The sequence below is a fragment of the Pollachius pollachius genome (assembly GCF_949987615.1).
Source record: "Pollachius pollachius genome assembly, chromosome: 6".
In the NCBI taxonomy this organism is placed as follows: domain Eukaryota; kingdom Metazoa; phylum Chordata; class Actinopteri; order Gadiformes; family Gadidae; genus Pollachius; species Pollachius pollachius.
The window spans coordinates 20465997-20480413 of NC_136939.1; the positions used below are offsets into that span (position 1 = coordinate 20465997).

The window sequence follows — 14417 nt, forward strand, 5'->3', positions numbered from 1 at the left end:
TAATAGATTAAAAAGATTCACACAAATGTGACTTCTTAACGGGCCGTGCAAAGACCTTTACAGGGGCATATGCTCAAAGTTAATAAGGGGCACATGATTGAACACTGCCATGAACAACACTGCCATGGATGTTACTGGAAATGAGACAGCTAACTGCCAATTCCTTTTGCCCAACAGAATTTAAAGCATACAGCCTTCTTGGCGTCTGGGGGCTTTCAGAGAAGCTACCATCTGACAAATGCATTGCTACTAGAATACTCCAACGCTCACATTGGCGATAATTTGAAGTAGAGGCTGACATTTTATTTACATTCACGTCATGGGGCCGTTTGAAAGGTGGAACTATGTCAGGGACCTCTGCCAGGTGCTTAGCCATAAGTCGCCATCAGCTGATTAAAGAGAGATGTTGTTAAAAACAGCCTCGGAAGCCGCTGTTCCAGCCAGACAATTACCCCTAATGAAAATCAATGCGTCCACAAGTCTGGTGACCTAGTAAGCCTATGGGAGACACTGTCACGTGTCAGCCTCTGATCTCTATCTTCCATTCTCCCGGCTCATGATCCATTATGAAATATAGTTGACTACTTCGTTTGGAAGTCTTGGAGAATTGGTTTGCTAAGTTAACACATAGTTGCAGCCATGGCCACCCTTAGTTAGGCAAACTATCTATCAGAGTCTAGTTCGCGATGGTTGGATACAATGGGGGAATCTATGTTTTCATTGAAACAATATCGTCTAACAGCGGTATGATTGTGTCATGATTATCTTGTTAAACAAATGGATTTCTTTCGGTGTAAGCAAAGCGAACATAGACTTCCGTCCTGCCACACAAAAACACTGCATTCTTAACCTCCCAAATTAGCACAAAAAAATTCGAAACTCAAAAAAAACATAAAATATCATTGAACACAACCGCTCAGATGACTACACAACACAGAGACAACGCAGAGACAATACAAACTAGTGGTTTCAGGGATAGAACGTCCATATGAATCACCATGGCAACGATAGAAATCTTTGCATTAACTAACATACTTAACATCATATACATTAAATTACTGAAGATTACGAAAAGAAAATTCACATTTTTTGCCAGAAATGTTTCTCAAAATTAACTTTGCTGCAGAATGAATGTTGAAGAATGTTGCATTTTCGACTGAGACTTAAACCAATATCGGGGTTTGGCAAGACAGAACCTTGACATACTTGACTGTTGTTGCATGATTGTTTCTTTAAACAGTCCATTAGGCCCTCCAACCTAATCTGTTGGAGGGCAGGCTGGTTTAATGGTTGAACCCAGAACCTTTGAGCTGGGAGCCGAAGAAACCTAAGGAAACCACAAACATAACCATAAAAATAATCAGACTAGAATACTATAGTAATACGATTCAAACCAAACAGCCATGGCATTTCTTATGATTTTTTTCTTTCTTTTTTTTTTGCCTTTATCTATGAAAGCCAAGTGCAACTCTAAGTAAGCAGTGTCATGATGCCTGGGTTTGTGTGGCTACAGCCCAGGAGTTTTCATGAATAGCCCCGTATCTGAAGCTGGAATCTATTCATCACAGGTTACAGGTCGCACTGCATCAACTGTATCGGAGAATTGTGTGTGCATGTTTGTGTAACATTTAATATTCTAATATAATTGTAACAAGTGCTGTTAACCATTTTCTCTTGTCTTTTAATGTTGCATGTCAATACATGAGTAAAGAGAGCAATTCTGCCTCTACTCAAAACTACTATTACAAACGAATACTAATATTTTTAACATCACAATTCATGTCACATTATTGAGGTACACATTACAATTTTTCAATGATGAAGACATGAACTTTGGATGTGAATGAGATCCGGGCTTCAGCCCTGAATGTTCTTAAATCCTAGCAACGTCCCTCTGCAGAAATGCATGCAGCATGTCTGTGGGTTTATAAGGCCTGTGGATTGCATGGATGAAATGCCACAGAGGAGTAACCAATCAGGACCATCTGTCTGAGGGATGGCCTGGCTAAGCACTGGATTACCCACTCACATGTAAGGAAGGCGGGCGTCTAATACCAATGCTGACTCCTCCAGGCAATACGACAGCCAGGGTAGAATAAAGGCTGATGTGTGGTCGTTTGTAGTAGAACTAGTCCGCTTTTTGTTATGCTATTTTGGTTATTTTGGTATTTCTTTATGCATATGCATGTTGATTATTGTTATTGTTTTTATGTTAGGTTCCACAGTTTCTGTAGATGTGGACCTTTGTCACAGTGACACAAGAGGAAACATGTTTGAAGTCACCAAGGGAAATGTACAGAGGTAGGGACTCGGTTTTCCAGGGATGTCTTGCCTCCTGGTGATCCCTGGACGACGGGATCTTCCTTGCTAATTCAGGGAGTTTTTACTTGACCGAGCGAGCGAGGGTCAGGGGGGTGCCATAATTATATGGCCTGTTAAGGCCTTTGAGACTGTACCAGTGATTAAGGGCTGCAAAAATGAAATATAATTTAATCTTGTTACCGTTCTCATCTCACAAAGGGGAATGCCTGGAATAGGGTGCTTGGAACAGGGTGCTGGGAGTGTGTGGATACTGGCCAGAGAGATAGAGGGACATCTGAGGGAGGGACATCCGTCTCCTGTACATTTCTTGGATGATATTTTGTTTAATTTCATATTCATTTTTCTGAATTCTGCCATCTTTCATCACACGTCAATCAAACTGGCTGTATTATAATTATAAAGGATATATTAACTTTAAGGGATTTTGCATTTTTTTTTGAAGGTTTTTAAAAAGGGTAAATACCTGATCACTAACAGAATCCTTAAAAAACGTAGTTCTTAATCGATCATAACAAACGCACACCAATATCTTTATTATCCCACGATACAGCATTATGTGGAAATATAGCCCAGATGTAATTACACAATCCTTGCTTTTTCATCAATAGGTTTCAAAGCAGTGGTCACCAACAATCAGGTTTAGGAATATAGAGATCTCGATCTCAAGGCTTTTCAAGTGGATCACAGACATAAGGCGTTTAGACATTACAGGAAAGGGCAAAGCAAAACTAAGCAGGACATCTACTGGACAGAGTAAGATATTACATCTGATACCTTAACACCAGACCCTCACTTGGACATCACTGGGGAAAAATAGTTTCAGGAATAAATGCTTGTTATTTAGGTATTCACAGAGTATCTGTGGATACCTATTATACTTATTATTAATTATGACTTTAATCAATTCAATAATATCAACCACATAAACCTTGATAATTTCCAGTCACCCAATCATTTCAATTAAGTTGTGTGCTCTGTTCTTGTTCTAATTGGATGTTCCATTCTGATGTAGGGGACAGGTTCACCTTTCACAAATATTGGTAGCCTATTGTACTTTATTTTTCTTTTCATCCCTTTATTGACTGATTGACCTTTGCCTTTGGCCATACAAGATTTTTTGGAAATTGTGTTTCTCCCTGATTAAGACATTTCCACATTAAGCCTATATCATTAATGCATTGGTATTCTAATAAAATAAACAATATTATGAATCAAATTTGATCATGTGCTTCATTTCCTCAATATCTATAAGGTAGATATTTGCTAAAACTTTGACTTGTAAGCCTGTATATAGGCAATAGGTAGAAAACAATAGACCTCTAATCCACAATATCATCTGTCCTGAAAAGGTCATGTGGTTGAATGTGAAAGAATTTCACACGCCTATAGCATGATATAGACGAGTGAGTTAACATCTTTTTATTTGTAATGGCTACTAGACAGTCATCTACTATTTTGCTCTACTTATTGTTAACATCAGAGGACATGCACTCACCATCAAATACTAGATATTAAATATTTATCCTGTTGCTCAAGAAAATAAAATGCATAAATAAATAAAATAATACACATACATGTATTGGCTTCAAACATGCTGTTAAAGAGTCAGTGAACCCAAACCCAATTATTATTATTTTTAAGTGGTAATTTGTCTTTTATCATCATCAACATAGTATTGTATGCCATTGTTCACTTTACAATAACAGGGTGGGGAGCATGTCAGGGCAGGGCTTGTTTTGCATGTGAAATGCCTAACTCGGACTAGGAAAGTGTCACCTCCATCTGAACCTATACTGTTAATTCATCTGATGCAAGGGAACAAAGGAACGACATTCCACGTTTGAGTGCGTGTCATGGCAGGCCTTGTTGTTTCACATTTCATGGGAAATGCATGCCTTGCCTTACACTGATGAGGAAAGGGCCATTATTCATGAAACTCCCTCTGGTGACCCAAACAAGTCCACACTATCTACTGTTAAATTAACCCAATATAAGGAAACAAAGTAAGGTTTTAAATGTAAGACTTCATGCCATGGCAGGCCTTATTTTACATTTGCTGCATGCACCCCCTGCACACACACACACACACACACACACACACACACACACACAAAACTCACTCATGTAGGTTACTAACAGGTGATATTGACATTGGTTCTTCTGGTGTGGTTAGAAAACATCTTCTGGATTTCAGAAAGGATCTCCCCAGGGTCTACATGATGTGGGAGGTCAATGCCTGTGATCCTTGGAGGCACTGGGATGTGGTGGCTTCGACACAGGAACGCGGCTGGTCATCTCCCACAGCACCAAGACCAGTAGATATCCACTTTAGTTTTGTTTTACCCTTTCTGTTATTGTCTCAGGCCTTATGTCTTTGATCCATTTGAAAAGAATCCGAGATCTCGATCTCTGTATTCCTGAACCTGATTGCTGGTGACTACTGCTTTGGAACCTATTGCTAAGAAAAGCAAGGATTGTGTAATTACACTTTGGCTATATCTCCACCTAATGCTTTATCGTGGGATAATAAAGTTCTTGGTTTGGGTTTGTTATTATCCTTTAAGAACTATGTGTTTTAAGGATATTGTGTTGAGAAGAATATCAGTTATTTACCTCTATAAAAAAAATCTACAGAGTGTAAATAGCCTGTGCTCATCTCTCCCATTCCCTTAACAAAGAATTACAGTGTGAGATAATTTTCCCCCACCGCTGCCCCTTAGTTTGGACGAGATAGTGTTGTAGAAAGTACCACACTTTTCAACTCTAACCAGGAAAGAGGGCAGGAAACAACCACATATAGTTTAAGACATACCAGTTTAACAAAGGCTCCAAGCCAGTGATCTGATCAAACAATTAATTGCTTTACCACCCGCCAACTTCCATTGTTTTCGTTATCCTGGGGTTAGAGCCATGTATCATTGTCGCCTTACTTATCGAAGTCCTCAAGTTTAAACCTACTCGTATCAGACACTGCCTGCCATGCAGGTGTCGGGTGCAAATCAAGACGCTTCACAAACTGTATGGATGCTTTGTCTACCTGAATCTCTTCGGGTTAAGACAGTAGCACCCAGATCAAGGTGACACAATTGTGTCACCTAGATTCCCAGCCCTAAATATTTGTACATACGGCACAGATCATCGGATGACCTTTTTTTTAAGCAGCAATAGTCTTTTCAGAAGTCTCTCAGTGTTATTCCACTCTTATGTAAACATATAGCATATAAATAAAGCAAGATATCCATCATAATCCTTCGACGGGTAGAGTAAAAATTGTCCCACAATAGTTGCTTCACTTTTGAGGGGTGCAACACGAGACACCAACCTTTTTTATTATTATTTTTTTAAACAAATATGGTTGTTTTTTTCGTACTTCGTACTTCCTTCACGGCAGGGGAATTTCCATCATGCCAGAGTCTGGACAAGCGTTTGTAACAAAGGGGTGCCAAAATGACGCTGATGTCGTTAATGATACAGAATGCGTGGATGATGTGTGAGTGTCTGTCTGATCATTTCTGATTGTATCGATGCGTGTTTGCTCATTCTTGTTTATGTTGTGACTAAAGGAGCAGCAGTCTACATTGCACTCCTGATCATCCCTGGAAGGAGGGATCCCCAACTCTGCGTTCTTCCTCAAGATTTTCTCCAAGAGGGCAAGACTTTTTTCTTGCCCTCTTGAGGGCCGGGGACGTGTCATAAATATGGCCTGTTAAGGCCTTAGGGGCTGTACTGGTGATTAAGAGTTATACAAATAAAACTGAATTTAATATTGAATTTAATTGAGTTGGGGGTGGGTCTGGACCTGAGGACCTAGAGGTGGAGCGCATCGACTCTGCAGCGAACAGCAGCCTATTGATGGAGGAGCGGCCGCTCGTCTCTGTTTAATAAAGGAGGGGCATATCGCTGCTCCCATTGGCCGAGCAGCAGCTAGCGTCATACAATGGACACACTCAATTGCTGCGAGCCGGAAAATCTCGACGCAAAGAGAGGTCACAACCCGGTACCACAACTCGTCCAATTCAGGTTTAAAACAAGGTTCCGTCCACCAAGTAAAGTGACAAGTGGACGATGGATTTCCTCCTCAGCGGTGGTGCAGCCTGCGGTGCGTGTGTGTTCACCAATCCGCTTGAGGTGGTGAAAACACGTATGCAACTACAAGGAGAACTCAGAAGCCGGGGGTCGTACCAAGTGCATTATCGGAACGTATTTCATGCCTTTTACACGATCGGCAAAGTCGAAGGACTCGCCGGGCTGCAGAGGGGACTCGCACCGGGACTCGTGTATCAGTTCGTGATGAATGGTATCAGACTGGGCTCCTACTCCCTCATTGAGTCCAGCGGGTATATATACACGGACGGTAGGGTCAGCACATTTAAGACCACGTTAGCAGGGGCAGCAGCCGGTGTGGCAGGAGGTGTCACGGGAAGCCCTTTATACTTGGTGAGTAGACTACATTTCATTGTCCAGATATTGCCCGAGTTTTTTGCTGTTGATTTTCAATTCATGTTATTTAATGCACGAATGGCCCCGCCCTCCTTAAACGGTGTCACTTAAATAAACAAAACATCCAAACTGATAGGTGAAGACCCATCTTCAGTCCCAGGCGACCTCCTCCATCGCGGTTGGTCATCAGTACCAGCACCGGGTAAATATGTAGCCTTTTTAGGTGTGTGTTTGTGTTACGTTTGTGTTTGATGTTACGCCACTGGTCTGCAGTGTATCCTCCCTCACACTTCGGCCCCTATCTGTTGCCCAGGGCATGGTACACGCCATCGCAGCCATCTGCAGGGAGCACGGCTTCATGGGACTGTGGAGGGGGTCCTTCGCGGCGGTTCCGAGGACCAGCGTGGGCTCCGCTGCCCAGCTCTCCTCCTTCTCTGCTATCAAGGAGCTGGTGGTCGATCTCAAGGTTGGCACGCATTCATGTGCTCAAAATTTGCCTATGTAGCAAATGGCATCCATGCAACTCATCATCCTTACTCGACTCATCCTAATCAATTAAACTTCCTCCACAGCTTAGTTTGTCTGCACTTCTGTCTGCACTGGCGGGAAATCAATGCACTGATATTCAGCTCTTTGTGTTTGCCCGTGTAATGGGAAAATTATATTTTTCCATTCTGTTTCTCTAACTGCCCTTCGTTGGTTTGGGATTAAAGGCTCCAGGTGAGGTCTGCTCCCTGACCCCCTTGGGAAGGTCGAAGAGCAAGGCCTCCAACTGATAAGGCCTGGCTACGTCCCCCTTTATGACATCCTGAGGAGGTCATCGATAGTTTACTACCATCTGGTTAACCAGATGGTAGTAAACCATCTGGTTAACCAGAGCTGTTCTCAGCATCTTGAGACCCGTCTGCCACTGTATAAGAAGTCCTTGCTTTGGCCAATGAATTGGACTTCTCCTTGTGGAGCTCCTAGAGAGACGCAGGGCGAACTCCCATCTAGAGTCTCGGATTATTGTATGTTAGGCCTTTGATTATTGTGTATTTGTTGTATGTTGTTATGTTTATTACTTATATAAACCTTAAAGTTTGGATGACCCTTTATTCTTAAACAGTTTAGAGAGAGAAGCAATTGACGTGGTCCAAAATACCACCACACCCGTTATTTCTAGTGAACAATATGACCTCATACAAAAATAGACGCCAGTTAAAATAATGCTCCTATTTCAGCACAATGACCTGGATGACATGAAGTGGTTTTCAGAGCTCGTATTATTTCCCTTATAATACCAGCATGAGACAATGGTCAGACTAACAAAACAATCTGCCATATAATAAGTGACGTTTGCTTGACTTGAGTTAAAAGAAAAACACCTTGTTCACTTATTAAGCAACGTGCAACCCTTCACCCTCCACAGTCACTAGAGGATGAATGTCTAAAGGTTACGTACATGTTGATGCATATATTTCTTTTCAAAAGGTATTCTCCAAAGACAGTTTGATGGTGTCGCTTAGTGCCAGTATGGTGGCCGGCGTGGTGGTGGTGTTTGCCATGACGCCCTTCGACGTGGTGAGCACCCGCCTTTACAACCAGCCGGTGGACCACTTGGGCAAGGTGAGCAGGCTGACATTTTGTTAGTTCGTAGGGCGTTTTTTTTTTTGTGTGTTTTCATGTTTTAGCTGTAAATTGCTATACAAATCTAATGTATTACTATTAATGTCATATAAGTATGTTAAATGTCAAATCCCAGAACAATCAAAAGGTATGCCACCCCCCCGGGCTGACTCAAATAAATGTGTGTCGTCCACGGTTCAGGGCCAGCTCTACCGGGGATACGTGGACTGCTTCTCAAAGACAATGAGGAAGGAGGGCTTGACCGGACTCTACAAAGGCCTGGGGGCGTCCTATTTCAGGCTTGGACCACATACTGTCCTCAGTCTGTTCTTCTGGGAGGAACTCCGCAAACTCTACCAGAATCACTAATCGCCAAAGAGGGGGCAAGCCAGATTGATACTAGTAGATAGATGAAGTTACTAGAAAGCCTGCGTTGTTCGTCTTCCTTGTAACATGGGAGGACAAAGATAATAAGATTTACAATGAGATGTATGAGACTTGAATGAAATGAAAAGTTTATGATGAGGTCCTCATCATAAATGATGATTCATGGTCCTAATGAATCATCCTCTAATGATAACTTCCTCATTCCCACAAGATGTTTCAAGGAAAGATGTTATGGAACTTTCAGACGGTTAGCCTTGAGCCAAGCCCACTGTGGTTTTAGGTTGGCATGAAATGAATGCTTTGACAAGAAATGCCTTGTCTAACCCTACCCTAAAAACAATGATTGGCGTAAGGCTGGATGAGGCGTCAGTTACCAACAGTTCCTGGTTGCTGAAACCTTCCAACTACCTCTCCCCTTTGTCTCGTTTTCCATGCCCTTTTCTCATCTCGAAGGAACTGAGAATATTCAGTACCTTAACGCGCAAGGAGGTTTTATTTCAAAGTATGTAGTCTGCTAATACTCTAGTAACAACTCAGTCGATTATTTTTTTCAAACTCGTAGAGACAGTGGGCAATTTAGCTTTGCTCAAGAACAAGTGCCTGGTAATAATAGCAGAATTGTGAACAATCTGCAGTTTTCTGATCTCCTGTCTTCACTATTCTCACTATTACGAAAGTGCGGTTGCACTTTCGTAATATAACGTTTTTCGGTACCCCCTTTCTGCTATCATAGCAGAACGGTACTAGGTTCAAAACCTACGGGCTCACTTTCAAAATTCCTCTTGAAGTTACTTTGGATAAAGAGTAAAACTCTGAATAAGGGCTATGGCCTTGACTAGTTTATTTACCAAAAGTTATAAAAATATATTTTTACCTTTCTTACTTCATATTTCTATTTGAACTTTTTAATGTCTTCAACTTCAAGATTTTATTTTGTTTTATGGACATTCTGTTACATTCAAGGTTAATGTTTCCAGGGAATACATGCTGTCATCGGTTGAAAAGGAACACAAGTAATAAGGCCCCGTCCACACAAAGATGATTTTCTGGTGAAAGGGCATAAGTCTTGTGCGTTTCGGCCGACTGTCCAGACGGAGCCGGCAAATCCGGTGCCCGAAACCGCACATTTCTGAAACCACCCTCGGAGGTGGTTTCAAATCTATCCGGACATATGCAGTTTCGTGTAAGGATTCGTGTTAGAAAGATCCCGTAATTATGAGATCTTTTCTCGTGATTACGAGATACTGATGTCGTAATTACAAGATCCTGGTGTGCTAACGGCTACATAAGGTGTGAAACTTTTTTTTATTTGGTGAATGCTCAGCGCCACGGTAGATCTGAGCTCAAAAGAGAGAACTAGTTTTCTTTTCATTTCTTCCTTGGTCAGATATGTTGAAACATCTGTTACTCCCTTCTTGAGGTCAAAGGTCACCATGGGAGAGTTGAAAAGAGGCAACAATTGATGCAGCTTATCAACCACCAAACCGAATATCATGCAGTCAGTACAGAATGTCAGAGTTTTTAAGCACTTAAGATCAATTGGTGTAATATTTTATTTTTCTATTTATTTTTCTAAATAATATCAATACATTAAATTTTCCACATGCCAATGAATACTCCATCTGTAACACTCGTTCTCGTCTCAGAATTTTTTTAAATGTGAAGATCATTATACCATACTTTTGGTATTTTGTACACTTTGCATGACTTGTGTGGGGGATTCAACTATGTTTTGATTAGTAGTGCCATTTGAGCCCTCTGGGTGGCCCTATGTGGTAGCTGAAGTATCAGAGTAAGAACCCTAGCCCTCTACCTGCTTATGAATTACATGTATCTGAAGGGAATTCTACTGTACACGGCTTTGTATTTGTTTACCGTTTTAGCAGACATTGAGGTATTTCATGTATGTGACACATTTACATTTAGAATACACATATTAAAAAAACAACGATTTACTAAATATCTTGGCTGGGTAGTGGGGACAATTATTAAGATGTTAAGCATTTGCTTCATGAGTAGCATTTGTTTTTGTGTGTTCCTCTCATAACACCAGTAGATCACCAGGACGCTTTTGTAGGCAGTTTTTGCTATTTATTTGGTCAGTTTCTGGGCATGTCTCCGTCTCCATGTCTACCTCTTCTGGAAAATCATGTCAGAACGATGAATAGTATTCATAAAATAGGCTTACTGAATAAATATGTCATTTAGAATCATTGTTTAATAGGCAAGTGGCATAGAGCTTTTGGTGGACGGCTTTATCCTGAGCAAATCACAGATAGTTTCAAATCAATAGGTTAGGAAATCACAGATATATTTAGCTTCAAATCAATAGGTTGCAGAATGATAACTTCTCTATGTTTATTGCACATGTATTTTAATTAATTTGTAGACCATTCAACAACAGAGTCTGTGGTATACACTCTATATGTCGCCCGCACGCCCTTAGTAGGTAGGCCTTTACGCGCTCTGGGTGAGCTATAAGTTGGGTGTATCCCATAACCTACCAAGCAAACCTTCAGAATGATTCACATTCAGCTATGTGTTCAGAAGAGAACACTTATTTTTTCAATTTCCTCAGATATGTTGTTCCTCAGATATGAGTCAGATATGTTGAGACATCTGTGTTAAACCCTGTTTCTGGTCAAAGATCACCATGTGAGTGTTGAAAAGAGGAACGAAGTTATTCAGCTAATCCCCTACAGAATCGACTACCATGCAATCAGAACAGAAGATGAACAGAGGTTTTTTTTGTGTATAAGCAATTAAGACCAATTGGTTGAATGTTTTTTTTATATGGTTATACTTATAGCAATGAAGGTATTGTTTAATTTGATTTTTCCAATATACAATACTTTAAACACAAACTGTACATAACATGTCAAATAATATTTAAATAATACCAGACCACACATTGAATTTCCCACATGCCAATGAATACAATAGCTTCTCCTTTGTGAAGATAATTTTAACCTAAGCAATATATGTATAATATAATATATGTAAAACATCCACATTCAAACATAATTGATTCAGAGGTAGTGGTATTACTGGTTGAAAGTGGAAAGAGATAAATTACTATATCAAATATCTAGTTCAAACATGTTGGAGTGACATAGCTGCAAGTACATCCTCAGTGTAATCAAGGCCTGCTGAAACTTCCCACTCCTAAACTAACCGTATTACTACTTACACGGTACACTTATCCGTACAGACAGCACTGCTGACCGTCAGAAACCCTTAGAGCACAACATCAGAGGCTGAACCCAACATCTGAATATTCCCAACAACACTGTCTTGGTCTTCCACAGATGCTGGGTGTTCTCCTCTCAACACAAATGCAGCGCTGTAGGACCACCAACGATACACCTTGTTGCCAATAACACACAACCTCAATTGGGGTCTTTGGCGCACACAAAACCAGTATGAAGTGAATAAGACATTAGGGGTGGATGGGCATGCGAGCTGAATGGCAGCAGTGTCCATGTGACCGATGGCTACTCACTCTTGGCTTTGCTCCTGGTACTGATTCTCCGACCATATCGAAGGACCTGGGCCAGTAACACAGTGCTCAGACACGCAGATAGTATGTGGGCCAGATGAGCCAGAATGGTGCCCTTCTCCTGAATCAAGGCGGCGGGGGGGAAGAGATTAGAGACAGTCAGTGAAGAGGAGTTTGTGGTACATTTGTTGGGCAGGATGTGTGTATTTGTGACACCTAGAGGTAAGCGATGATGCAGAGAGAGATCCACACCTGCACAGAGACGAAGATGAGAGCCAGGGAGCCCGCCCATACCAGCAATACGGACACACGGGACAGCTCTCCTGTCTGACCGCTGGAGAAGTTGGTGCCAGCCTGGACAGCCTGTTGATACAACAGAAAAAATGGAAAAGGTTTTGCCGATACCATTTTGCTCTTATGCTCCTATGCCCTCCTTACCAACCCTGGAAGGAGGGTTCCTTCTTTCTCCTCGTGTTTTTTCCTTAATAATTAGGCAAGGTTTGCCTTTAAGAGGAGTGACATGTAATGTGGCCAGTTAAGCCCTTTTAGACTGTAACTCTGATTAAGGGCTACGGCCTTGACTAGTTTATTTACCAAAAGTTATAATTTCTTTCTTATTGCCCTACCTAACAGAACCAGAAAAAATAAATTGTGCATCCCTTTCTTGTCGGTTCCCTCTCTTGTAATCTGGGATGCAGCAGTTCTACCATGTTGTAGCAGAATTCTGGGGGAACAGGGCACAGTGCCTGGGCCGGAAACCAAGATTGCAAGGGGAGGAGTTACGTCTTGTTTTCTAACCCGTAGTGACCACTCTGCACGGTGTACATTTTGGAACCTTGACACAGAAAGTTTTTAATTGCTGGCAGAGTTTGTGTTTGCCAATTACACACTTACAGATCCCCACCTCCAGCAACAAGATTGGTCGAAACAAATTCATCTGGAGTCTGACTTGTGAGACTACCTTGCTAGCAATCAAAGCTAGGATACTAGAGCTCTGTAGTGTCGTGGCAAGCAATGTTGTTCCGTACGATCCCAGGAGGACGACCACAGCAGCGTAGACCAGCACGAGAAGCATTCCTGGAACAGGAGGACTGCATCATCAGACACTAACCCATCCCCCCGCACAGAGCCGTTCAGGGCTCAGCATTTTCCATCCCCTGTCCAATTGCCCATCAACCTAAGAATCAGGATAAGAACGAATGGGTTGAAGTCCTTTAAACACATTTAACATTTTATGGATCTCTATAACACAACACTATGAGGTGTCCCCATAATGCCGCACAAGGACAGGGTTTTCAGAATGATTAAACAACTTTGAGTGTACAATTAAATCATTTTAAAGACACGTTCATTCAACGTGACTCATAAGTGAGGGCTGAAGGCGACCAAAGAAGAGGGTGAACTTTTGGAGTGCAGAAATGTAAAACTTTTTGCGCCGCCAAGTTTCCAGCCAAAGAAAACATTGGACAGAGTGCAGAGCCCCCAACCGCACCACAACCAAAAGTTCATTGTCTCAATGTGCCAGGGCAGTTGCAGCAGCTCTGGATTTGAATAAAAGGAGTCGACGTCCTGTTCATTCCCTTACCTTGTATGGTTCTTCCTCTGTAATGCAGCAGTAAACAGCAGACTGAAGCAGCTTGGACTGCTATAAACAGCTTATCACTCCAGGCACTGGTCCAAACAATAGTACAAACTATTTCAACAACAGTATACAGAACATTTTTATGCATTAGTGGATATATGCTTTGTGTTTATTGTTATTGTGCCGCATGTGAACTGTTCCCATGGAGAGAGGGTTAAGCTGGCCATGTTTGTAGGGTTCAGTTCCGGGAAAGTGACCCAAGTTCTTAACAAACATGTCCCCTCCTTCAAGGCATGTTTTTATGTGTCAGGTTTATCAATGTGTGCACCTGAACGGAACAACAAGCAACAGCCTTGAATGCCAATGCAATGCTTGAATTTAAGGCCACCACAATAGTGCATACAAGTCCCAAAGCTTGCATTCAAGTCAATGGAAGAACGCTTAAATCTTAAACCAAACATTCCAAACATTCATTATTCACATTGAAAATAAGTGCCCACAGTGTATAGGTTCCCCACCGCCCCGATGGTTGGGTGACGTAGCATAGCTCTGGTGTGCAGCCCACCTGAGGGGGAAGTC

General features: G+C 41.7%; 2 protein-coding genes across 2 annotated transcripts in view; one reads left to right on the forward strand and one right to left on the reverse strand.

The window, feature by feature from the left end:
* Positions 1 to 6313: 6313 nt before the first annotated feature.
* slc25a35 (solute carrier family 25 member 35) lies at positions 6314 to 10634 on the forward strand. Its single transcript, XM_079737957.1, has 5 exons — positions 6314 to 6759; positions 6899 to 6964; positions 7076 to 7228; positions 8236 to 8370; positions 8572 to 10634. The coding sequence occupies exons 1-5, from the start codon at positions 6388 to 6390 to the stop codon at positions 8737 to 8739; spliced, it is 894 nt and encodes a 297-aa protein (XP_079594083.1). The 5' UTR covers positions 6314 to 6387; the 3' UTR covers positions 8740 to 10634.
* Positions 10635 to 11994: 1360 nt separating this feature from the next.
* LOC307076806 (mannose-P-dolichol utilization defect 1 protein-like) overlaps positions 11995 to 14417 on the reverse strand; it is a gene marked incomplete at its 3' end in the record, with an annotated part of 18404 nt that continues 15981 nt past the window's right edge. Inside the window, exons 3-8 of the mRNA XM_079737958.1 lie at positions 14404 to 14417; positions 13842 to 13927; positions 13218 to 13333; positions 12509 to 12619; positions 12260 to 12377; positions 11995 to 12080 (exon numbers count right to left, since the gene is read on the reverse strand). The exon at positions 14404 to 14417 is cut by the window's right edge and continues 119 nt beyond it. Of these exons, the coding sequence (XP_079594084.1) occupies positions 11995 to 12080; positions 12260 to 12377; positions 12509 to 12619; positions 13218 to 13333; positions 13842 to 13927; positions 14404 to 14417 (531 nt within the window). The remainder of the gene's footprint in view (positions 12081 to 12259; positions 12378 to 12508; positions 12620 to 13217; positions 13334 to 13841; positions 13928 to 14403) is intronic.